General features: G+C 35.9%; 1 protein-coding gene across 1 annotated transcript; it reads left to right on the top strand.

Moving 5' to 3' along the window:
* Window positions 1-7,560: 7,560 nt before the first annotated feature.
* On the top strand, window positions 7,561-26,536 carry LOC134852086 (reticulocyte-binding protein homolog 2a-like). The gene is made up of 6 exons (XM_063868365.1): window positions 7,561-8,191; window positions 10,503-10,625; window positions 10,826-10,930; window positions 14,495-14,924; window positions 22,847-23,063; window positions 25,976-26,536. The coding sequence occupies exons 1-6, from the start codon at window positions 8,013-8,015 to the stop codon at window positions 26,341-26,343; spliced, it is 1,422 nt and encodes a 473-aa protein (XP_063724435.1). The 5' UTR covers window positions 7,561-8,012; the 3' UTR covers window positions 26,344-26,536.
* The last annotated feature ends 552 nt before the right edge of the window (window positions 26,537-27,088 follow it).

Raw genomic sequence — 27,088 nt, 5'->3', positions numbered from 1 at the left:
CCTGTTAAGTGAAGCAATATAGCAACAATGATCCATTGGCAAAACAAAGTTATAGAGAGTTCAAGCATTTAACTTGTAGAATAAATTTAGGAAAATTGGATTTTGATGGGGAAAAATTGATGTTGTGGACAAAAATAGGACGACCTAAAAAATCACCTGATATTTTGACAACGAGCCATCCCATTTCCTCCAGGTACAGCACAGACATGGTAAAAGTCTATTTCAAATTAAACTAGATGAAATTAAGGAGGCTATAGTTGACCCAAAAATAATTTAAAAAATGGTCAACATGGATCATGAAATATCTAATATCAGTAGAATCGATAAAAATAATCAAAAGTAATTGAAATTGAGAGACCTGGAAACTTTGATCAGAAAAAAATGCGTCCTCGAGTATTAAAATTTTTATTACTTCTACGTTTAAATTTTGATGCCCTGGGATTATGCGAGAATCGCTTGAATTGCGACGAAGTCTCTGATCTTGGTAGAAACTACACGTATGTTAAAATTTTGATGCCCTGGGATTACGCGAGACTCGATTGAATAGCGACGGAGTCTCTGATCCTGGTAGAAACTACACTACCGTGTGCGCGAGCGAACCCGAGAGAAAAGGAAGAAACGGGGTTGCTCTCAATTTCATTTCGTTGAAAATGAAACTAACCAGGCATAGATGCCAAAGTGATCGAGTTATGGTAGCCTTGTTGAGAAGTCGCATCAAAAGTGGGACGTTTGAAATAGTCGTTTGTTACAGTCCCACTAACCCTGATGACGAGAAAGATGAAATGCGGGTTGATTGCTTCTAAGATGATCTCTTCAGAGTAATGAAAGACGGCATCCCCAGCCGTAAAGTTGGATCTCATATTCTGATGTTCGATGATTTGAATGCGAGAATCAGTAAGGAGCAATTGGCCTAATTGAGAACACTAGCTGGTGCCTGGTCTGCCGATCAAGAACAAACTCAAACGGTGAGAATCTGCTGGAGTTTTGTTCGACAAACGATTAGAAAATCATGAAAACGTTATTCAAGAAATTTTTAAGTAGGCCTATAACGTGGCGTCACCCCAGAGGCTCAGGTGCAGTTATTGATTATATCGGAACACAGTCCGGAAAGATGATAGAGCCAACTAGGGAGGTAGTACCGGGCATCGCTCAGTTCATGCTAAACTTGTAGGTGTGATCTTACCTCCAAAACAACCAGGCAAAAAGGCCTCTGATGGTGAAAGCGTTCTCAGAAAGAGCACGAAAAGGAAGTCTCCTGGATTACGGTCCAAAATAATTACCTGTCTGAAATCGGCCCAAGGTCGCTCGTTCCTAACATCAGATAACCGCTTGTCCCACACTGACTCCATTGCGAGCTTCAATAGGACTCTTAAGGAGTTGGTGTGCAATGTCCATGCCAGGTTACTGGTTCCGGAAACTGAGGAAAAAGAGGGTACATTCTTTGAGCATTTAAATACTGAACAAGGTTTGGTAGTTAAAGAAAGGAGAGGTGTACACTGTTAAGTTCTGAACAACAGAACTGACGAATTGGTTGCAGCAAGAAAAAGGCTAAACTTGAAGTGCAACAAGTTGAGGAAGTTTGCCCAAAATGAGATGTTGGAGAGCGGCCTGCAAGGATTTCAAGACCAGCACGTCCTCGGACAAACGCAAGAAGCGTTTAAGGTGTTGACAGAGACTCTTAGGTGTGTTCGCCTGATTTGGTTGGAGAGAAGGAACAAAGGTGAAGTCAGTAATGTGAGGCTTCAAAAGCATTACGAGAATCTGTTTACGAAATGAAAGGTGAGTGAAAAGTTTGTTGAAAGGTTACTTCCAGGTGCGGATAGTGGACCTCGTAAAGGAGCAGAGGTACTACAAGCCTTGAAAGAAATCAACACGGGGAAGGTTCCCGGTGAGAGTCAGATCACCAGTGACCTTCTTAAGATGCTCGAGAAGAAAATTCTCAAGCCCCTCACAAGGGTTTTTACTGATATCTGACTTGATCCAGGGAAAACTCCGCAATTTTGGAGATACGCAGTAGTACTCAATCTGTTCGAGAAAGGAGCAGAGCAGAACCGAACACTTACTGGAGCATTTTCCTTTTTGACCAAAATGGCAAAGTGTTCGCAAAGGTGATTGCAAATAGGGTGAATAAGGAGCTGCCCAAGATCTCACTTTATCAATTTGGGTTCCGAAGCCACAAGTCAACGGGCAAAGCTATATTGGTAATTAGATGTTTGCTGCAAAGAAGGATTGAAAACCATCAACATCTTCATATGACTTTCATCGACCTGAAGAAGGCTTTTCATTCAATTGACCGGAGGGTGCTGTTTATCGCCCTAAGGGATTTTCGAATCCCAGGATATATCATCCGTTTGATTGAAGCGCTCTACGCCAAAGCCATCGGCAAGCGTGATAAGGATAACACCTTTGTAGTGAACCGGGGGTGAGGCAAGGGTGCGTTTTAGGCCCACTGTTGTTTATCATCCTTTTTGACTTTCTCCTATGTAAGACTAGTGGAGAGAAAAGAAACTTTGCGTACGGTGATGATCTAGCTTTGATCTCTGACAACCAGCAAATTGCTACCAAGTCGCTGAATGAGATAGCAAATTCTTTTGGATTGGCTCAATTAGAAATTTCTGTCGAGAAAACTAAAAGTTTTGTAGTTAACACCCTAGACAAAACTATAGTTCCTATCAATGTACTCAGTGAACAGGTAGAACAATTTAATCACTTTGAGTACCTCATTGAGACATTCCTAAAACCTGTCCTGCTATACGGCATAGAGACCCTTGTCATCAGATGCACAGATCTTGGTAGATTAGAAGCGGTTTTACACCGCGCTAAAAGAATGTGTCTCAGGCTAGAAACTAGAAATGAAATGAAACTAAAGGAATTGAATGAAAAAGTGAAAACAACGCCAGTCGCGGATAAGTTATGCAGGAGAAGGGTTCAACTGTATGCTTCCTTTAAAAACATCGGGGTCGATAGCTTGAATGATCTACTTGAAAGCGCTAAAAATTGGCAAAAAGATTGGATTCGGCAGCTTAGAGCTGATCTTGACAACCATGGGCTCAAGACAAATTGTGAACAGGATAACTGGCTGCACAATCCGACAACTAAACCTAAGTTCACAAACGGTGGGGATTTTAAAGCAAGTGCTGTCGGTAAAAGGTCGCAAACAGTTCAATGTGCTAATGAAAACTGTGGTAGAAAGTTTCATAGCAAAAATGAGATGTACAGGTATCTCAGAGATAGTCATTCAGAACCCTCGGTCCAGACCTCCGCCAGTGAAATTGAAACTGATAAAGGAATTTTAAGAACTGTAACTGATAAAGGAATTGAGAGAACTGTAACTATTAAAGGAGTTGAAAGAACAGTAGAGATCCCCCAGCAGCCCAGCAACGGGGGTCCAAAAAGGGTAAATTCGACTGCCCTCTGTCCGACTGTAACAAGACTTATGTCTATGTCAGCGGTTGGACAAAGCACATGCAAAAGTGAAACCCGCATGTGAAACTGATCAGCGCATCAGAACCGACCGACGTCTCAGAACCGCAACTGAGTCGACAATCGGTCGCATCAAACCGAGACACTAGCACAGGTGATGAGGTGCTAAAGTGACCGCTCTGCTCCTATCGGTGCACGGTTTGAAAGTCAAGGATCAATCACTGTTATGTGAAGCACCTATATTCGTGGGTCAAAGCAAGGCCAATGCCCAAGCCGCCAAGTCATGTTGGCGTTGTCCCGGTGCGTACAATCAATAGGCAAAATAGTGGAAAATGTAGCGGCATGACCACCACTACATTCGTATTTATAATTTATGGAAAAGTGTATGCCCGCATCTCAGTATAGTAAAAAAAAACACTCAACTACAATTGATTTTCATGATCAATCTCTTTAAACGTTAAAATTGTCTAACAACTTTGTTTTCAGCTGGTAATTTTATTCTGCCGCAATTTGACTGAAAAAGCTGCACAAGTGACAACAAAAACGAGCAAGGTTTCGTTGATTTTTTTACAATTATTTATCTCAGCAAGTTTATTTCAGTACTACAGTACAGCATCTTCGTTACTTGGTTTGGTCCAGGTTTGAGAGTATACTCGTTGGCATGTGTCCGGAAGAACCTGTTAACAATTCAAATTGATAAGACCATCCAGCAATATAAAAAAAATTAGCTGTTTACTGAAAAAATATATCAGAACTGACACCTGATTGGGTTTTTGTCTTAGTAGTTTTGCGGATTTCCAGGAGTTTTTTTCATCCAATCAGTTCAAACCAAATTGTTATGGCAAAACCAACAAGATGGTCGATGACCGGTGTATAAGTTCAACTCCTTTTGCCATTTACTTTCATTTTTCTTCAAAATATTTAACGCTCAGTTTGTTTTCATTTGAGCAAAATTTAGATGAAGGTCTTAATCTGAAAGCCAGGAAAGCAAAAAAAAATCAGACCGTTTGCTCTACTGTTGTTTAAAGAGTCAGCTAAGACGATTTTCATTTTATTATTTGACATTTAGTCGACACTACTCTAGTTTATGTCAATTTCTCAAAAACCTTCGATAAAATTAATTTCATTTTGTTAATGCAGAAAATCCTTTCGCTGAACCTAGACAAAACTATCATGAAAGTCTTGGCTGACTAATTAACTCAAAGATCGCAATCGCTGCAATAAAATGTGCGTTTTCCAGGCAGATGCCTTTCTTTTAACAAGCATAGTTTCGCAAGGATCAATATTTTGTTCTCTTTTGTTTTTGTTTTCCATTAATAACTTACAGCGTGTTGTGTTTTTTCGGAGGCTTACGGTTTTGCCAATGATTCCAAAATGTGCTTTTGATCGAAAAAAATTCTATTCGGAATAGTCTTTCTAAAGAGGTTAAAGTTGTTGAGTTTTGCAAATCAATAACAGTTTAACGCCAAACATCGTTACCTATACTACGCGACTCAGATAATGATTTTCCTTTGCATTTTCATGGGACTCCTCTAAAACATCAAAATAATGTGAAGAATCCTGGTCTATTCATTTTTTTGAAACAATGGGTAGCAACACCATAGCTCTATTTAAATTTCGAAAACTTGTAGCTAGTTTTTGTCGGCACGCCTGATACCGTCTTCTGTTTTACACATAGAAACTGAAGTTTTACCTAAGCCTGATTGTTTCATCATATTTTCATGCGCCAGAGTGCAGTACCTCGGCATAGATTGAAAAGAGAAAACTAGAATCGTTCCGCCAGTTCATTTTTGAAAAAAAAATTTAGCAGCACGAGAAAATAAAAAAAACACTGATTAATTTTTAAAATGTTCCTGTTATCATGTGTCATTAAATTGAAGAAATTGCTGATGCTATCTAATATCATACTTAGCCGATACGACGTCCCATTCTAAAAAGCATACAGCATCCCAGAAATTTTAAGTGACCACTTCAAGTTCAATTCGCCAAAAAAAAAGAGAACTGGACAGAACAAGTTTGTGCTATCGAGCTTGATTCAGAGCAAAAGGAAACAGGGAGGACGTCAAATTCTTGGATGAGACTGCTATAGAGAAGCATATTCCGACAAAAGTGTGGGCCGTGTTCAACAGAAGTTACAACCCATTGAATACGAGCACCCTCACTCTTTTGTGTTTGTTTGACACTTGTAGACTGAACTTTTGATCACTTTTGAAAAGCTCAAGTTGAATTTCGGGAGAGATTATTGATTTTGCGTGAATGATTATAAACGATAAATTTAGCATGCTTTCAAAGAATTATGCCAATATATATTTTAACTGTAAAAAACATGTTCATACGAGTTTTTCGGATATTTTCTGAAAACAAGCAATTTCACTCATCATAGATTTAATTTTTAACCATGATTCTCAAATAAAAGTAGAGAAAACGGAACAAACGGCACAGTTAATTTTATCGCTTGAAATTTACCTGACTGAACTTGTCAATGAAAGTGTCATTTTTATTACTGCTTATCTGTTGAAAAAAAACACAAGAACCTCTATTTCGTTCAAAACTTGTGTGCCTATCAATTTCGCAGGATTTAAATTGCCGTAAAAGTTATACAAACCTATAAGGCTGATGATTGCGATTCTAGAATAACATTGGGTGACATTATTTTTCTGGCAGCTTTTAATTGTGATACTGAATTTGAACACACGTTGAGATATTACCTGGATGTTTTCTGAAAGCCTGTTAACGAAAAAATTATTTTTATTGGTTGTTTTTGATAATTTTTTTCAAAGAAGCTCTAAATGATATCAATTATTATCTAAATTGTTGAAAGTTATTTCATCTGTGAAGTTTTTTTTTGTGTAAGTTCGAACTTGTTCAGATTGAAAAATTTAGGACGCAGTTTTTTATTGAGGAGCAGAAAATGCAGCGATTCAACCTGGCCCATAACTGACTCCGAAGCCAATTGCATTCAACAAAATAATACAAAATAGTGACAGAGAATACATAAGATTGTAATTTATTTTGGGCCTGGGACAAAAAAGCTAATTTTTATTTACTTTTTATTAGGCCCACAATATGCATGATTGATTTTCTTTTCACTTAATCTCCTCAAAATTAATCAGAATTGCAACAAAAAAATTCCAATGTTTTTGTAACAGGGCTGTGAACAAAAGGGTTTGTCCAAGAAAACTAGAAAAAACTCTAATATTGTGGTTTAGACTATCCAGCATTGTTAGCAAAATTTAATAGCACATTAATTGCAATAAAATTAATCATACTTTGTTAATGCAGAAAAATCATTCGGTGAATCTCGAAAAATATCAGTGTTTCGGCTCTTATTTTTTTGTTTTTCATGAACGATTTACCATATGCGGTATTTTTTTTTTAAGTTTACTGTTTCGCCAATGATTTATAACTGTGCTTCTAAACAAAAAAAAATTCTACTCCAAGTCTTCAGTCCAATCTAAAGAGCTTGGAGCTGTTGATTTTTGAAATCTTTAAAAGTTTAAGGCAAAATATGTGTGTACTACGCGACTCATTTAATCCTTTTTATTTTCATGAGGAACCTCTAGGGAAGCTTCAGAATTCACTTTAGCTGAATAGTTTCTTTTTGTTTTTTTTTCTTTTTCTTTGTTTTCATCTCGAAACCAGGTACTACAATAGTCGTTCGAAAGGGTGGAGATATAACATATTAAACACCTTTCAATTTTGATTCTAACAACATTGAAAAAATTTGTAGATAAATTTTCAGTGGTGGACAGAAAAGCCAGTTTTAAATTTCTGATTTTTGGCATAAATTCAAGTTAATTAGGTACTCCTGCAGGCTTAAAAAAATTATGACTAATTCAAGCCGTGAAAACTTTGTTTTACTCAAGTACCGTTAACTTTTGGTCAGCACTTTTTTTGGAATCAAAAACTTCAAAATTCGAAAAGCATCTGGAAAAAACTTGAAAGTTTCGAAAAAAAATTTAAAATTTTTTCTGCCATTTTTTTTCTAGTAATTTTTCTGTCAAAACTGCTTTGTAATTTGCCCATAGTTAAATTAATTCGGCCATAGTTAAATTGAACAGAATAAAGGTCATGTTCTCATCTTCTGCAAAGCAAAGTACACAACATATATTTGAACTAAGTGATCGAATGTTTTGAGCGTAGGAAATTTGGCGTCATCAATTAAAATCGAGATCGAGTCGGTCAAAATTGTTTTAACCTTTTGTCACTGCATGCCTGGTGGTTTAGAACAGTACATTTAAGCAAAAAATCATTTATCTGTAGTGTGTAATTTGAGCTCTCTAAGTTTAAAGTTTCTTTTTCAAGTAGAAAAGAAAACAAAAATTAGTTACTGCTCATCAGATTTATTGCAACTTCTGTAACTCAAATTCGTTTTCTAGCATTATAAAGAACAATTATATGATTCGCTGTCAGATATTTTCAAAATTATAAATATACTCAATTTTTTCATTTTTTTTCTCGTCATAAATATATTCATTCTCGTCAAGAATTAAGGGAATAATTTGCATATAATTTAAAAATATATACATAAATACTTTAATACTACGTTGAATACTTTACCTTTAAACAATACTATAAGGAAAATAGTGATGTCTTCTTCGACTAAGTCGGATCTGGACGAGAGGAGTGCCCGACTGCATAAGATGGCAACCAGGGCACACATCATTAACTCCTGGTCAGGGGCAGGGGCAGGGGCCGGGGCAGGGGGGTCAGAAGGCCACCAGAACAAGTCATTGGAGGAGGATGAGGGAGACCACCTCAAAAAAGAGTAAGCCTGCTTTTTGCCGTCATTTACTCAATTAATTTTCACTTGCTTTCGTTTTAAATTTTTTTTTTCTTATGAGCCATTCTCGTGAAAAAATCCATTTGATCATAATTAAGATTTTTGAACTGTCCCATATTTTTTTCCACCTTTTCTTTAAATCGGCTGCTGAAAAGAAAAACATTTTTCACACTTTTTTATAGTATATTTGAGGAAAATTGCATTATTTTTCTTTCAGTGCTTAGATACTTCTGTGTTTATTTGAATATCGTTTTTTGGAAAACTTCAAAACCGCAAAAAAACTAGGCCGGGTTCTCGAAAAGAAACAATCCCAAAATTTTTCATCAGGAATCTATCTACAATTTGGGCAGCCCTATTATATCACCTCTATTACGATAAAAATCCGTTCAAGTTTGTCACTTTTTGTTCATCAAAAAAATATATTCATTAAAAAATGTTCATTAAGTATTAGCAGTAAAGATTTCAAAAAAATTGTGCAAAAATAGTTGAGCTTTTTTTAAATAATTTAGCAAAACGCAACGTTACCAAGCAAAAACTAAGTGATTAGCACCAGGGGCGGATCTAGGATTTTCTCGAGGGGGGGCGGATTTTCAAAAAATTTTCCAAAATTTTGACGACCTTTTTTTTTTTTTTAGGTCGACCAAATCGATTTTTCGAGCTCTCCCAAAGCACTGTTTTGCCCCTATTTTTTGGGCACTTTTGGGCACTTTTTGGGCACTTTTGGGCCGTTTTTGGGCACTTTTTGAAAAACCGTTTTTGGGCACTTTTTGAAAAACTTTGCGTTTTTTTCGCGTTTTTTTTGGCGCGCGCACCCCCTCAAAGTTAGTATATATTGGCGCCGAAGGCGCCTTTAGAAAAATTTTAGGGTCGGTCGGCCAAAAACGGATTTCTGAAAAAGTATCAAAGGGGGGACCCTTTGGGTCGGGAGGGGGTCGAATCCCTGAGGGAGGGGCGTCCGCCCCCCCCCCCCCCTAAATCCGCCCCTGATTAGCACTGAAAAACTAATTAAAAAGCAAAAATTAAATAATTGAAAAGCCAAGAAAAACATTTGAAAAGTTTTCACTTCGCTATCAGTTCTAAAATCAAAAACTTAAACTTAAAGTCCCAAACAGTATAAATACGAGCTGAGAAGACAAGTATTAGAATTTTTGAAATCCTATTTGACAGAAGGAAATCAACTTGTGATGGTGAAAAAAAATAGTCCGAAACAGAATTGATTAACCGGGGAGATCGACGGGAGTCGGTTTCGGGACCAATTTTATTCATTTTGTATATTAGTGACTTCCCCAATGTATGTCGAAACAGTAAAGTCATAATGTTCGCTGACGATACAACCTAGCATCGCCAATTTTCCCCTAATTTAGAACACATGAATACAGAATTTGATGATGTGTCTAATTGGTTAAATGAAAATGAACTGACCTTAATAAACTGAGGTCAAAATATGTGAAATTCTGGCAAGCATCGAGTGATATCAATTTAGTACTAAGAGATCATAAAATTTAAAGACAGAAAAAAATAAAAATAATTGGGCATAACTTTGGATCAAAAACAAACTTACTCGACTCAAACTTTGCTCAGTTGAGGAGTTACATGTATATGAATTGAACTAATTGCTCAGTAAAGTGTTCAAAAAACACATACAGGTGACAGATTGAACAAAAGCATATCAAGTGCTGAAATCTATTTTACAAACAATGATGTTAGTCGAACTAGATAGTTGAAAACACAGAGAGTTTAAGTTAATCGAAGGGAGAAATTGCTCGTCAGCAGAATAGGAACACTATTCAACAAGCTCGTTTCTTGGGACAAGTAGTTTAGAAAAATTTTTTGTGTTTTGAATGAAAACAATTGAAAAACTACCTGCAAATATTCAGAGAACTGTATATACTGGATCACAACGAGTTTGGTAATCTTTTGCCAAGTATAAAATTTTTTGCCAAGTATAAAAATTTTTACATAAACAAATTTTATTTTCAAAAATAGATTGTGGGCGCATCAAAAAAATAGAAGGATTTTTGTGTTTTCTCTTACGTTTAATGATTAATTAATACATAAAGATAAATAAGTTTTGTACTAAACACTCTTAAGACACACTTAATTATACACACATAATTTTTTCATTTATTAGAATAAAGATAGTAAAACTATAAAAGTTAATAATTTCAGCTTGCTGGCATTCGATAATATAATGACAGCTTTGAATTTTTTTTTGTTTGAGGGCTGGAAAAATGAGAGTATTTTTAAATAGGACAATTTTCAAAACTAAATTCACCACTGTCGAAACTCGTTCTAGGGGCGGCGAACCATCTGATGCTACTCCCGCCAAAAACAATGTTGCCGAGTACTTCGACCCCGACACTCAGAAGCCCCGGGTGGAGTTAGAGGAGGCAATAGAGGCAGAAAAAGACAATTCAAGGTCTCCTTTTCAGTCCCGACCATTTTTGATTTTTACCATGATATCAGATTTACTCTTTTTTTTGAACTGCAAATCATCCCCATGCGAACAATTTTTTTGTGCTTTTTATTGCAATTGAGGTATAAATAAATTTAGACTATTGAATTATGTAACTTAACGACGAGAGGGGTTAGGGGGACTGAAAAAAAAGAGAAGTGTAGTAAGCTGCAGTCGGCTGTTGGGTCACTGGAGGTCGAGTTGGCGAAAAAAGAGGAAGAGAGGAAAAAGGCGGAGGAAGATTTGAAGGGAATGAAGGATAAATTTAGGTAAGAGAGCTCTGTAAAACACTTAGGACAGATCATCGGATTATAGATTTCAGAAAACAAAGGGAAATATATATGCGAGATTTTAAAAAGTCCATCTGGTTAGCTTTTAAAATCGGATTGGGGTCAGCGCCAGAGTTTCATATTTGATCAGCTGACATTCTGTGATGAAAAAAAATCAACATCTTCAAGTCTTCAAATTGTTGATAATCGGAAAATTATCGAATTTGTTGCACAATTTACAAAATCTTGAACAAATACCTTGGAATTCAAATTACGAGGCTGAACTGTGTGTCTTATGAATTTTGAGCGAATTTCGGAGCAATAATGCTCTCGTTGGCGTTTCGTTATCCTTTTGTTTTCTTTGATCGTTCTGATAAAAATTTAACCTATTTTAAATTTTATCTGTGGATTCCAGAGACTTACACAAACTAAACTGTGCGCATTTCCAGTGCACAGTTTGGGCTCGTGATTTCATATGGCTAGCAATAAAAATCAACAATTATGCACAAGGACAAGCTGAGTCCTAATTGATAAAAATGGGCTCCAACAATGACATGCATTTTTCGGAGAAGGGTTATTTTCCTCACCAAAAACTTCGTTTTCATAAAATGTGCTGCATTCAGGGGCGGATTTAGGGGAGGGGGCGGACGTTTTTGTCTCACGGATTTGAATCCCTGCCGACCCAAAGGGTCCCCCCTTTGGTACTTTTTGAGAAATCCATTTTTGGCCGACCGACCCTAAAATTTTATACCAATATATACCAACCTTCGGCGCCAATATATACCAACTTTGAGGGGGCCTTTTTTGACCTGTTTTTCAAAGTTTTGCCTGCGGCGCACTAAATTGGCTACAACCTTGTCTTTTTAGTGCTTTAGGAGAGCTCAAAAAATCTATTTGGTCGACCTAAAAAAAAGGTCGTCAAAATTTTTGAAAATTTTTTGAAAATCCGCCTCCTTCGAGAAAATCCTATATCCGCTCCTGCTACAAATGCAAAGAATTTATGGTTACAAAAATTGCTATAAGGAAAACCATTTTTTCCGCATTTACCTCTGCCCCTCGCCATTAATTTTAATTTTTGTTCATTCAGGGTGAAAGGTCGATCTATGCTGCAGAACGAGTTTTGCTGATTTCGGCTCAAAACACTCACGTGTCAACGAGTATGAAATAAATTAAGTATTCAAAATTAGTATGAATTAAACAATTTTTTTTTCATCTTAATTTCATTATTTTTGTAAAAAAAAAGCATAATTTGGTGTAATTATCCAAGTTTTTGAATTTTCAAAACATTTTTCTCGGATTTATCTTTTCTAACAAAAAAAATTTCTTCTCAGCCCAAAATTAATTTTATTTTAGGAAAACTTGAAAGTCGGATGTATTAAAAGTGTGTATCTTGATTAAGGTTTGTCTCTTTTTGGCTTCTTGTTTCGCCCACTGAAAGTAGAAGGGACTATATTTTACTGTTTTTTTTGTACTAATTACTTTTTTCTACGCAAAACAATGTACCCAAACAATCATTAGAATGCGTCGAAGGCTATATCATATTTAAAATCGTTCAACCATAGTTAATTTAGATTAAAAGTTTTCGCAAAAATCAAATAATGATCAGAAATTCTCGTACATTGAAAAAAAACCATTGTATTCAATTGTTGCATCACCGTTGTTTTTTAGATTTTGCCCACGAATGAACTAGATCAATATAAACCTTGATAGAGTGATTCATTTTGTGTGCTTAACAATTTCGCTCGTCCTTTTATGCTAAAGGCTGTTTCCAATCTTTTGTTCAATCCAAAAACCAATGATGCTTGAAACGAAACTGTTTTTATAAGGCTACTCAAATCATAAACAGATTAGAAAGCAAAAACAGAGAGAAAACTTAGCTTAATGTTGATTTTGCAGCTTGTAAATCAACGTTATATTTTTTTATTTACTTTTTTGCTTCGTAAATTTTCCATGTTTAGAAATTTTTCTCTTGAGTTTTCCATATTTGGATTGGTTTCCCGAAATTAAAACTACCCACCCGGGTTGACCTTCATAGACCAAAAATGCTAATCGTACCATTTCATACACCTAATCTATGGAAAAAAGCTAGTCCTACAAAATTTGTACATTTTTGCAAAATGAGTTTAATCGAATTTCAAAGGTATCTTATTGTTGTTTTGGTATTGAAATTGGTATCTCTTCATAAAAAAAGGAAAAAAATGTATTAAAAAAGGCTTATCATACAATTTCCATGAATAAAAAAATACTAATCATACACCTTTCATGCAATTTTCTGTACGTAGGGATTTGTATGGAAAGGGTATGACTAGAATTTTTCCATATATGGAAATTTTATGACTAGCATTTTTGTTCAACCCGGGCACACTATTTCAATTGGGTACTAATTTTCTATGACAGGATGATTTTGCTTTTTTATAGAAAAAACTCCCTTCTGACTGTTATAAATGAACTTATTCAAAAGGGACTTACTTAAATCTAATTTTTTTTTACAAACTATCAGCGGCACAAAAAGATGATTTTCAATCAAGTAAAATTGATTTAAGTAGAAAAAATGCTTAAAACTGGAACTGGAAAAAAAACAATTGGATTTAACTTGTTTTAGAATTAACTCAAATCATTTTTTTGGCTTCGGGTGCAATTTAGTTGAGATATTTTTTTTTTAAGTTTGAATGTGTTTTTTTTTTCTCGAAAAATGGGTTTTCCACGGAACCACAAATTTTTTATCAGAAGAAGTTAAGTAATATATCATATTGAAGCGTTTCCTTTTTTGTAACCGTTTTCTGATTTTTCGTCTAAACGCGTGATGGTTTTTGTTTGATATTTGTTAACTTGTTCACCATGCCTACTTTCATTGAATTCTGACATTGCTAAATTTAGAAATTGAAACTGAAAGATGGGGGAAAGTATTTTGTAAAGCTTATTGGCTCTTTTTCCTTCCCCCCCCACCTCACTCAAACATGAATTTTATGGTCTAACGAGTGGATTTATAAGGTTAATTATGAAGATCAAATACGTTTGTCTGGGCCTAATTAGTCTGCATGTCAATTTTCATGGCAATCAGACAAAGTGAACAGTAACTTCAAATATAAAAACTTGCAGGTGGGGGAAAAGGAAAAAGAGCCAGCTTATTTAACGTTGTCATAGTGCAATGAAATTTTGTAAAAGTTTTGCAATGAAATAGCGATCCACCTAACTTTTGTGAACAGATTTTTCTTTCATACCTAAAATTGTAACATCACCTATTCAGCCATAATAACACGTAAGAAAAATAAGAAAGTTGAAAATTTGAATTGCGGGTGGGGTGGAAGAGCCAGAAGGGGCTTTAATAAACAGAGAGATCCCGTAGCTTTTTGATCTTAGGCTTTTAAATCCTAGATTAAGCTCGCTCACTTTATTTTGTTAAAAAGGTGGGAAATGACTTCGTGATTTTTAAGAAGTCAGCTGGAATTTCTAACTTTGCTGTTCAATTTTTCTTTCAATACCGGCTCAAACAAACCGGCTTGTTTCGCTAAAAAACACTTCTTAGAAACTGTGTAAATCTGAAACTAAGCTTCACTTTTCCAGTGAAAAAGAGAAAGAGCTGGAATCACAGTCTGAAAACTTCGCGATAGAGCGCGAGGAAATGTCAAAAGAAAAGGAAAAAGCCGTGAAAGAACAACAAATCATTTTCGGAAACCAGCAGAAAAAGGAATACGAACAACGCAAACGACAACAAAGACTAAGTCTGACTGCTTATAACGAAGTCCCTTTGCTGGTCGGCGACCGACGTTGTCTGATAGCTCGGGAGATTTTTATGGCCGACAACTGTCCAAAAAACGACGTCTCACGAATGCTGAAAGGCGAGAAGGAATTTGAACTCGAAGATGGCTTCTTGCCAATTGGAAACCACGACGAGGCTGTTTTTGAGATCCTCTTGGATTTCCTCAAGTGTTCGAGGGAGTTTGAACTTCCATTCAGATCTTTTGAACTCGAAAAAGTCATGCGACTTGCGAAGGTTTGAGATCTTTTCCACTCTGTTTTAAAAATGATTAAAATTTCCAGCTTTTTTCACCTCATAAAATTTCCAAAAACAAATTTAAAAAATGTTCATTCCACGGCAATTTGCCTGTAAAAAAAGTTATGAAAATTTGTTCACTTTTTCACTCTGACACCTTTTGATGCAATTTTTGTGGCTCTTTTTCGTTTCCCGCCACCTGCAAACTTTTTAAAGTAATTTTTCTGTTCACTTTGTCGGATTGTTATAATGTCTGACAAACGGACTAATTAGGCCATGACAAACATATTTGGTCTTCATACTCAACCTTGTAAAACGACTTGTTACACCATGAAATTGATGCTTATGTGAGGTGATGGGGGGGGGGGGGAAGGAAAAAGAGCCAGTTTTGTTGTTAGATTAAAACAAAAAAAGTCAAAATAAATTGGTTTTTCATTAGGAGGCCTAACTGTGCACTGGATAGGCGCACAATTTTGCGTCTGTTTGTTCCTGGATTCCAAAAGCTAATCTTTAAACCTGTTCCAAAATGTAAGTGGATTCCTTGTACATATGAGTGTAACGTAATTTTCGTCGGCACATTATAACTAGTTGTTTTGGATTCCGTAACTGTAATTGGATTCCGCAAAATGTATGCGGAAACCGCAAACTTAAGCGGAATCCGCAAATGTAAGCAGATTCCGCAAATTGTAAGTGGGTTCCGAATTTTGTTCAATACTGAACTTGCATATGAATAATTAAGAACTAGAGTTCTTTTTCCAGTAATGCGGAACCTAAAAGACAGAACTTAACTATTGTCAGCGGAATCCACGAACAAGTCTTAAAATATTTTTTACCTAAATCGGTGGATGTCATCTTTTAGTACTTTGGAAACACAACACCGAATTATTTCAATATTTGGAGTCATTGAGTTGAATGTGTATGGAAATACAACACACAGCATGTCGCCAAATTAGGTTAGTATTTGGGATTGCGTCAATCCCACATACTGGTCAGTATTTGGGATTGATGGAATCCCAAAAACTGGAGTAATAAGGAATAAAATGGAATAAATTCATTATTTGAAGTCATTAGGTTGAGAGTGATTAGAAACCCAACGCATAACAAATGAAATCAAATCATGTAATTAAAAGATATAACTTTTAACGTTACTACATACATACATATATTTAAACACAATCCGCAAACAAAATGCGGATTCCACTTACACTTTGCGGATTCCGCTTACAGCTGCGGATTCCGCAACAGCTCAAGTTAACTATACAATTTTCTTATTGTTTGTTCGTGGACTCCACAAACTGTTTTGGATTCCGCAAATACGATTGCGATTCCGCAAATTTGTCTATTTTTGAAGCGATTTTGAGCGGAACAGTGTTTTAAGTATTTGCTTGTGGAATCCATAACAGCAAAGAAGATCGAAGAAAAGTAGCTATGATGTGGATTCCGCGACAAATCTGATTTTGACCTGTCGTGGAATCCGCATACAATGCACAGAATGCAAAGTTTGGCCTCGTAATGTCATAAATTGATTTTAAAAAAAAAATTAAAGGGGGACTCGAAAAGAGCCGATGTCGCTTTTGGTCATTCTTGTAGAAGGCTGTGAAGGGCGCCCCTCCCCTTAACAATGTTTGCCAATTTTTTCGAACTAGTGTACCGCTTTCGAACTATTTCATGGCAACTGTTTTGGCTGACCAACTCTAATTTTTTGGCTCTTTTCCAGTTCCCCCTCTTTCAAATTCAAATTTGAAAAGTCTATTTAACGTTGTCATAATATAATGAAATTTGGTGTGGTGAACAAATCGACAATTCTGAACAGATTTGTTCTTCATACATTACAGCGTAACATCACGCATTTAGCCATAATAACACGTAAAACAAACATAAAACTCGGTATTTTGAAATGGGGGGAACTGGAAAAGAGCCATTTTTTTAGGAAATTAGGCACCAATGTATACTAATAATGGTGGTGAGCGCGCTAAACAAGCATGACTCTGGACAAAAATTGGCTCTTTTTCCTTCCCCCCCCCCACCTGCTAATTTTTATATTTGAAATTACTGATCACTTTGTCCGATTGTCATGAAAGTTGACATGCTGACTTATTAGGCCATGACAAACATATTTGGTTACCATAGTCAACCTTGTAAAACGACTTGTTACACCATGAAATTGATGCTTATGTGAGGTGATGGGGGGGAAGGAAAAAGAGCCAGTTTTGTTGTTAGATTAAAACAAAAAAAGTCAAAATAAATTGGTTTTTCATTAGGAGGCCTAACTGTGCACTGGATAGGCGCACAATTTTGCGTCTGTTTGTTCCTGGATTCCAAAAGCTAATCTTTAAACCTGTTCCAAAATGTAAGTGGATTCCTTGTACATATGAGTGTAACGTAATTTTCGTCGGCACATTATAACTAGTTGTTTTGGATTCCGTAACTGTAATTGGATTCCGCAAAATGTATGCGGAAACCGCAAACTTAAGCGGAATCCGCAAATGTAAGCAGATTCCGCAAATTGTAAGTTGGGTTCCGAATTTTGTTCAATACTGAACTTGCAGATGAATAATTAAGAACTAGAGTTCTTTTTCCAGTAATGCGGAACCTAAAAGAAAGAACTTAACTATTGTCAGCGGAATCCACGAACAAGTCTTAAAATATTTTTTACCTAAATCGGTGGATGTCATCTTTTAGTACTTTGGAAACACAACACCGAATTATTTCAATATTTGGAGTCATTGAGTTGAATGTGTATGGAAATACAACACACAGCATGTCGCCAAATTAGGTTAGTATTTGGGATTGCGTCAATCCCACATACTGGTCAGTATTTGGGATTGATGGAATCCCAAAAACTGGAGTAATAAGGAATAAAATGGAATAAATTCATTATTTGAAGTCGTTAGGTTGAGAGTGATTAGAAACCCAACGCATAACAAATGAAATCAAATCATGTAATTAAAAGATATAACTTTTAACGTTACTACATACATACATATATTTAAACACAATCCGCAAACAAAATGCGGATTCCACTTACACTTTGCGGATTCCGCTTACAGCTGCGGATTCCGCAACAGCTCAAGTTAACTATACAATTTTCTTATTGTTTGTTCGTGGACTCCACAAACTGTTTTGGATTCCGCAAATACGATTGCGATTCCGCAAATTTGTCTATTTTTGAAGCAATTTTGAGCGGAACAGTGTTTTAAGTATTTGCTTGTGGAATCCATAACAGCAAAGAAGATCGAAGAAAAGTAGCTATGATGTGGATTCCGCGACAAATCTGATTTTGACCTGTCGTGGAATCCGCATACAATGCACAGAATGCAAAGTTTGGCCTCGTAATGTCATAAATTGATTTAAAAAAAAATTAAAGGGGGACTCGAAAAGAGCCGATGTCGCTTTTGGTCATTCTTGTAGAAGGCTGTGAAGGAAGCCCCTCCCCTTAACAATGTTTGCCAATTTTTTCGAACTAGTGTACCGCTTTCGAACTATTTCATGGCAACTTTTTTGGCTGACCAACTCTAATTTTTTGGCTCTTTTCCAGTTCCCCCTCTTTCAAATTCAATTTGAAAAGTCTATTTAACGTTGTCATAATATAATGAAATTTGGTGTGGTGAACAAATCGACAATTCTGAACAGATTTGTTCTTCATACATTACAGCGTAACATCACGCATTTAGCCATAATAACACGTAAAACAAACATAAAACTCGGTATTTTGAAAGGGGGGAACTGGAAAAGAGCCATTTTTTTAGGAAATTAGGCACCAATGTATACTAATGATGGTGGTGAGCGCGCTAAACAAGCATGACTCTGGACAAAAATTGGCTCTTTTTCCTTTCCCCCCCCCCCACCTGCTAATTTTTATATTTGAAATTACTGATCACTTTGTCCGATTGTCATGAAAATTGACATGCTGACTTATTAGGCCATGACAAACATATTTGGTCTCCATAGTCAACCTTGTAAAACGACTTGTTACACCATGAAATTGATGCTTATGTGAGGTGATGGGGGGAAGGAAAAAGAGCCAGTTTTGTTGTTAGATTAAAACAAAAAAGTCAAAATAAATTGGTTTTTCATTAGGAGGCCTAACTGTGCACTGGATAGGCGCACAATTTTGCGTCTGTTTGTTCCTAGATTCCAAAAGCTAATCTTTAAACCTGTTCCAAAATGTAAGTGGATTCCTTGTACATATGAGTGTAACGTAATTTTCGTCGGCACATTATAACTAGTTGTTTTGGATTCCGTAACTGTAATTGGATTCCGCAAAATGTATGCGGAAACCGCAAACTTAAGCGGAATCCGCAAATGTAAGCAGATTCCGCAAATTGTAAGTTGGGTTCCGAATTTTGTTCAATACTGAACTTGCATATGAATAATTAAGAACTAGAGTTCTTTTTCCAGTAATGCGGAACCTAAAAGAAAGAACTTAACTATTGTCAGCGGAATCCACGAACAAGTCTTAAAATATTTTTTAACTAAATCGGTGGATGTCATCTTTTAGTACTTTGGAAACACAACACCGAATTATTTCAATATTTGGAGTCATTGAGTTGAATGTGTATGGAAATACAACACACAGCATGTCGCCAAATTAGGTTAGTATTTGGGATTGCGTCAATCCCACATGCTGGTCAGTATTTGGGATTGATGGAATCCCAAAAACTGGAGTAATAAGGAATAAAATGGAATAAATTCATTATTTGAAGTCATTAGGTTGAGAGTGATTAGAAACACAACGCATAACAAATGAAATCAAATCATGTAATTAAAAGATATAACTTTTAACGTTACTACATACATACATATATTTAAACACAATCCGCAAACAAAATGCGGATTCCACTTACACTTTGCGGATTCCGCTTACAGCTGCGGATTCCGCAACAGCTCAAGTTAACTATACAATTTTCTTATTGTTTGTTCGTGGACTCCACAAACTGTTTTGGATTCCGCAAATACGATTGCGATTCCGCAAATTTGTCTATTTTTGAAGCGATTTTGAGCGGAACAGTGTTTTAAGTATTTGCTTGTGGAATCCATAACAGCAAAGAAGATTGAAGAAAAGTAGCTATGATGTGGATTCCGCGACAAATCTGATTTTGACCTGTCGTGGAATCCGCATACAATGCACAGAATGCAAAGTTTGGCCTCGTAATGTCATAAATTGATTTTAAAAAAAAATTAAAGGGGGACTCGAAAAGAGCCGATGTCGCTTTTGGTCATTCTTGTAGAAGGCTGTGAAGGGCGCCCCTCCCCTTAACAATGTTTGCCAATTTTTTCGAACTAGTGTACCGCTTTCGAACTATTTCATGGCAACTTTTTTGGCTGACCAACTCTAATTTTTTGGCTCTTTTCCAGTTCCCCCTCTTTCAAATTCAAATTTGAAAAGTCTATTTAACGTTGTCATAATATAATGAAATTTGGTGTGGTGAACAAATCGACAATTCTGAACAGATTTGTTCTTCATACATTACAGCGTAACATCACGCATTTAGCCATAATAACACGTAAAACAAACATAAAACTCGGTATTTTGAAATGGGGGGAACTGGAAAAGAGCCATTTTTTTAGGAAATTAGGCACCAATGTATACTAATAATGGTGGTGAGCGCGCTAAACAAGCATGACTCTGGACAAAAATTGGCTCTTTTTCCTTCCCCCCCCCCCCCCACCTGCTAATTTTTATATTTGAAATTACTGATCACTTTGTCCGATTGTCATGAAAGTTGACATGCTGACTTATTAGGCCATGACAAACATATTTGGTTACCATAGTCAACCTTGTAAAACGACTTGTTACACCATGAAATTGATGCTTATGTGAGGTGATGGGGGGAAGGAAAAAGAGCCAGTTTTGTTGTTAGATTAAAACAAAAAAAGTCAAAATAAATTGGTTTTTCATTAGGAGGCCTAACTGTGCACTGGATAGGCGCACAATTTTGCGTCTGTTTGTTCCTGGATTCCAAAAGCTAATCTTTAAACCTGTTCCAAAATGTAAGTGGATTCCTTGTACATATGAGTGTAACGTAATTTTCGTCGGCACATTATAACTAGTTGTTTTGGATTCCGTAACTGTAATTGGATTCCGCAAAATGTATGCGGAAACCGCAAACTTAAGCGGAATCCGCAAATGTAAGCAGATTCCGCAAATTGTAAGTTGGGTTCCGAATTTTGTTCAATACTGAACTTGCATATGAACAATTAAGAGCTAGAGTTCTTTTTCCAGTAATGCGGAACCTAAAAGAAAGAACTTAACTATTGTCAGCGGAATCCACGAACAAGTCTTAAAATATTTTTTACCTAAATCGGTGGATGTCATCTTTTAGTACTTTGGAAACACAACACCGAATTATTTCAATATTTGGAGTCATTGAGTTGAATGTGTATGGAAATACAACACACAGCATGTCGCCAAATTAGGTTAGTATTTGGGATTGCGTCAATCCCACATACTGGTCAGTATTTGGGATTGATGGAATCCCAAAAACTGGAGTAATAAGGAATAAAATGGAATAAATTCATTATTTGAAGTCATTAGGTTGAGAGTGATTAGAAACCCAACGCATAACAAATGAAATCAAATCATGTAATTAAAAGATATAACTTTTAACGTTACTACATACATACATATATTTAAACACAATCCGCAAACAAAATGCGGATTCCACTTACACTTTGCGGATTCCGCTTACAGCTGCGGATTCCGCAACAGCTCAAGTTAACTATACAATTTTCTTATTGTTTGTTCGTGGACTCCACAAACTGTTTTGGATTCCGCAAATACGATTGCGATTCCGCAAATTTGTCTATTTTGAAGCGATTTTGAGCGGAACAGTGTTTTAAGTATTTGCTTGTGGAATCCATAACAGCAAAGAAGATCGAAGAAAAGTAGCTATGATGTGGATTCCGCGACAAATCTGATTTTGACCTGTCGTGGAATCCGCATACAATGCACAGAATGCAAAGTTTGGCCTCGTAATGTCATAAATTGATTTTAAAAAAAAATTAAAGGGGGATTCGAAAAGAGCCGATGTCGCTTTTGGTCATTCTTGTAGAAGGCTGTGAAGGGCGCCCCTCCCCTTAACAATGTTTGCCAATTTTTTCGAACTAGTGTACCGCTTTCGAACTATTTCATGGCAACTTTTTTGGCTGACCAACTCTAATTTTTTGGCTCTTTTCCAGTTCCCCCCCTTTCAAATTCAAATTTGAAAAGTCTATTTAACGTTGTCATAATGCAATGGAATTTGGTGTGGTGAACAAATCGACAATTCTGAACAGATTTTTTCTTCATACATTACAGCGTAACATCACGCATTTAGCCATAATAACACGTAAAACAAACATAAAACTCGGTATTTTGAAAGGGGGGAACTGGAAAAGAGCCATTTTTTTAAAGGAAATTAGGCACCAATGTATACTAATGATGGTGGTGAGCGCGCTAAACAAGCATGACTCTGGACAAAAATTGGCTCTTTTTCTTTCCCCCCCCCCCCACCTGCTAATTTTTATATTTGAAACTACTAATCACTTTGTCCGATTGTCATGAAAATTGACATGCTGACTTATTAGGCCATGACAAACATATTTGGTCTTCATAATTAACCTCGTAAAACCACTCGTTAGACCCTTAAATTCATGTTTGAGTGAGGTGGGGGGGGGAAGGAAAAAGAGCCCAAAAATTTCCAGAAGTCGCTAAAACCGAGCGTTATTTTTCCCAAAAGATTCCTGCGGCGCTGAAAACCTTGTCAATTATAGTCACTGGCAAATCTCGAAAAACAAAATGGCTCACCTATGAAAAGGTTGACAAAAAAGTTATCCATAATACCCCTCTCCTTCCGCCGGACACAATTCGGAAAACACCCAATTTATGTCCCATTTTGGCACTTTGAAGGTTTTAACCAATTGGAAAATAATTTGACCAGGCGCTAAACGTGGACGACTTGATCATCAAGTGTCGTGAACAACGTGTGATCAACGATGCAGACTTGAACCCAGTGTATGTGTACTCGCGGGAAGAGATGCCTGAAAGTGTGATCAAGAACCACAAGGTCAACGTCTACTTGAAGATCAACTTCGAGGAGGGAGTCAAGTATACTAACATTTCAGTGGTGCACCACATCAACCTCTTCTTCAGATTAGGTTAGTTATATTGTTAATGCATAGCAATTCGGCCTTCCGGTTTTTCTCAAAATAGCTTATTGAAGCCCCCCTGATAAACGTAAAATCACAGTGCTATAATTTTTTGACACTTTTTCTTTTCCCCCACCTGCGAAAACTTTTTTGTTCACATTGTCCGGTTGTTGCACAAAACGGCATGTCTTGTAGAAAGCCGTTTGGTTTTCAAACATAACCTTGTAAAACCCTTCCTTGCACCAAAAAAGGCTCTTTTCCAGTTTCCCCCCTTTCAAAATACCGAGTTTTATGGTTGTTTTACGTTTTATTACGGCTAAATGCGTGATGTTACGCTGTAAAGAATGAAGAACAAATCTGTTCACAGTTGTGGATTTGTTCACCGCGCCAAATTTCATTGCATTATAACAACGTTAAATATACTTTTCAGTTTTGAATTTGAAAAGGGGGAAACTGGAAAAGAGCCTTCGTCTCCGTAACATTGTTTTGACGCAGGACTGCGCCAACTAATGTTCCACGCGAGACAATTCCACTGGTGGGAGGAGGGGGGGGGGTTAAAAAAGGAACTATGATCAATTATGATAGATTTTTTGTTCAAAACATTTGATTTAGAATCTAGGATGAAAAGTATTGATCATAATCAATTATATCAATTAAAATTGTATAAAAGAATAATGAATTATTAATTGATTTTACGCGATTATAGATGGTGTGCAAAAATGATTTATCCAGTTTCCCCCTTTCAAAATACCAAGTTTTATGGTTGTTTTACGTTTTATTACGGCTAAATGCGTGATGTTACGCTGTAAAGTATGAAGAACAAATCTGTTCACAGTTGTCGATTTGTTCTCCACGCCAAATTTCATTGCCATATGACAATGTTAAATAAGCTTTTCAAAATTTAATTTGAAGGGGGGGGGACTGGAAAAGAGCCCAAAAAATGAGGGATATATGAGGTGGGGGGTTTAAAGGAAAAAGAGCAAGTATTTTGTTTAGATACTAGGCTGGATGGAGCTCTTTAGTAATTGTAGCCCATCAATAGCAATTGTAGCCCATCATTTTGCAATTTTTGTTTTATGAGGGCTACTATTTGAGCACTTTCATACTTCCTTTTTTTAGTAGTCTTAATTGTCATTATGGCTGAATGCGTGCTGTTACGACGATGTAAATTATGATGGTCACATACGCGTTCACATTTTTTAATTTGTTCATTATCCAAAATTGCATTGATAACATGAAAAAGAAAAAAAATTCAAAACAGATATTTAATTGTGCGCGTAAAGCGGAAAAGAACCACTATTTGCTAGGGTTACCCGCATCCAAGTTTTGGCTTAAGTAATCGATTATAACGGATTATTATAATGATTTTTGACTTTTCTAATTGATTATAAATAACAAAATCAGTTGTTTAAAGGATTTATAATAGTTTATAGTTTAGTGATCGATTATTCAAGAAATTATAATCTTCTATAATCGAGTTTTTGCATGAACACTAATCAATTATACTTAATAATAGAAGTTCTATTATTAAGTATAATTGATTAGTGTTCATGCAAAAACTCTTAATTAAATTGTAACCGATTATATTCAAATATAATCTCCTATTTATCAAACATTTGGCTTTTTTTCTTTCCCCCCCAACTGCAAAATTTTATAAATGTAAAGTTTGTTCACATTATTCGATTGTTTCGAAAGTTGGCATACGGACTAATAAAGCCATGGCAAACATATTGGTTTTTCATAATTAACCTTGTAAAATCACTCGTTACACCGTAAAATTGATGCTCGTGTGAGGTGGGGGGAAAAGGAAAAAGAGCCAAAAATTTTGTCACTCCAAAAAAAATATATTTTATTTATATGGGTTATTATTTTTTTTTCAATGACAAAATATCCAAACGTAGGGTGTCTTGTCACATTTTGAATCATCCGAACACAAAGTTTGAACATAAAAAAAAAATTTATTAGAATTCTTTTTATGTTGATTGAAAGATTCCCGCGGTATGTGAAAAATGATTCTTCCAAATAAATTAAAGTAATGTGCTGATATTTTGGTGGCTAAAAAACCTTAAATGTGCATCATAAAGCAATCTAGATGCGCATTTGAAGACAAAATGGGTAAGCAAAAGGAACTATGATCAATTATAATGGATTTTTTGTTCAAAACATTTGATTTAGAAATTGGGATGAAAAGTATAGATCATAATCAATTATATCGATTAAAATTGTATAAAAGAATAATGAATTATTAATTGATTATAAGCGATTATAGATAGTGTGCAAAAATGAATTATTAGAAATAAACTATTATTGATTATAAGCAATTATAGGCAGTGTGCAAAAACAGAGATGATAATCGATTAGTAATTGATTAAAATCAACCTTACTCAATTTGAGTAATTCTCAACTTTTGTTTTTTTTCTCAAATTAGTCGAGTATTATCTCTTGAAACTGGATGCGGGCGGGCTCCTTCCCCTTTTGACTTCCTTCTGATATTCCTTAATGAAAGTCGTTTTTTACGTGGGGAGTGGTAAGCTGGAAAATGAGCCTTGTGGTGCTCTAGGGCAGATTATATTAAAGACTTGTCCATGATTCAAAATAGAAAAAGAAACATAAAATTTAGGAATTTCCTAGAAAAAAACTTTTTTTTTCGTTCCTTTATCGGTTAGCAATGGCTTTTTCACTATTCCCTAATTTTCCAAATTTCTATTTTATTATTGTTTGAGTGTTATTGTGGCTATATGCGTCATGTTAAAACGTAAAATTTGAAAAAGGAATCAGTTCACAATTATAGTTTGTTCACCATGCCAACATTCATGTAAAAAGAACAACGTTGAATTAATTTTTTCAAAGGTGGGGGTTACCGGAAACGAATCCATTGAACTTGAATGTAAAATGAATATAATGAGAATGGTTTCTGCCAGGTCGAGTTCTCCGTCGCCTCTTTGTTTTCGTCTACATGCCGAACACAGGCCCGACCGGTTTGCGCTGGGACTTCTACAACTACAAAGACCGAATACACCTACTCGAGTTCACGAGTGAAGTTGAAGACGAAAAAGAAAGCAAGTACGTCAGAAGTAGTTTAGCTGATGTGAGAGACGAAGAAACAAGAAAACAGCTCCAAGAGGTGCAGATCCGAGGCCCATCCGAAGGCGCCACGGACCATGAGCTAACGAAGACGCTTCCTGAAACTTTCATTAGCATGCTTTCTAAAATGGCACTCAGAAAAAAAGAAAGAGAACAATTCTTAGACATTCAATGGTGGTATCGATTTATGGATGAAAACTGCTGATTACAAAAGAAACTAAACACCAAATTTTGAAATTTCGAAGAAAAAAAATTGACAAAAAATCAAATAGAGAATTTCATTATTCACACTTAGAGCGATCTGGTTTTGTTCATATTATGATCTGGATAAAATATATTATAAAATCTACCAAAATCCAACTAGTATCATGAAATATCTTTGACTCAATTAAAGAGAGTTTTAATCATGTTTCACGTCTGATTAAGTTTTTCAATAACGCTTTACCAAGGTGGTTGTAATAATAATGTGTAATGAATTTAATTTCAGCTCAAATCAAGGTTGCGAATGTTACACTTTTTGAAACTTTGTCTTTATTAAGTGTTACAAGCTGAGCATTTTATAATTGTAACGAGTAGAGCAATGGATTGCTCTACCTCGCAAATTTCTGACTATTTTTTTCGAAAATAGCCGTGGAACATGTCAAAAAGAGGAAATAACAGTTGGCTGTTCTGGTCTTTAGCACTTTTCTACAAATCCCCCCCCCCCCACACACACACACACACAGTTCAAGTTTTTCATTTTCTCAGTTTACTTATGTCTTATTATGGCTGAATGCGTGATGTTGCAGAATAGGGTGATGATAAGGTATGAAGAACAAATGTGTTTCACAATAGTTAGATTGTTCACCATGCAAAATTTCATTGCATTATGACAACGGTTAGATAGTGTTTGAAAACTGCACTTCAAATGTGTGGGGGCGAGTCGGAAAGAGCCCGGCCTTTCCAAGAAT

Source organism: Symsagittifera roscoffensis, chromosome 7 (genome assembly GCF_963678635.1).
Source record: "Symsagittifera roscoffensis chromosome 7, txSymRosc1.1, whole genome shotgun sequence".
NCBI lineage: Eukaryota > Metazoa > Xenacoelomorpha > Acoela > Convolutidae > Symsagittifera > Symsagittifera roscoffensis.
This window is presented reverse-complemented; position numbering and strand designations above follow the sequence as displayed.

Coding starts and splice junctions, on each gene's coding strand:
- LOC134852086 (XM_063868365.1), top strand. CDS start 8,013: ATGTCTTCTTCGACTAAGTCGGATCTGGACGAGAGGAGTGCCCGACTG. Junction 14,925..22,846: donor AAGTCATGCGACTTGCGAAG/GTTTGAGATCTT, acceptor TAATTTGACCAG/GCGCTAAACGTGGACGACTT. Junction 23,064..25,975: donor CAACCTCTTCTTCAGATTAG/GTTAGTTATATT, acceptor GGTTTCTGCCAG/GTCGAGTTCTCCGTCGCCTC.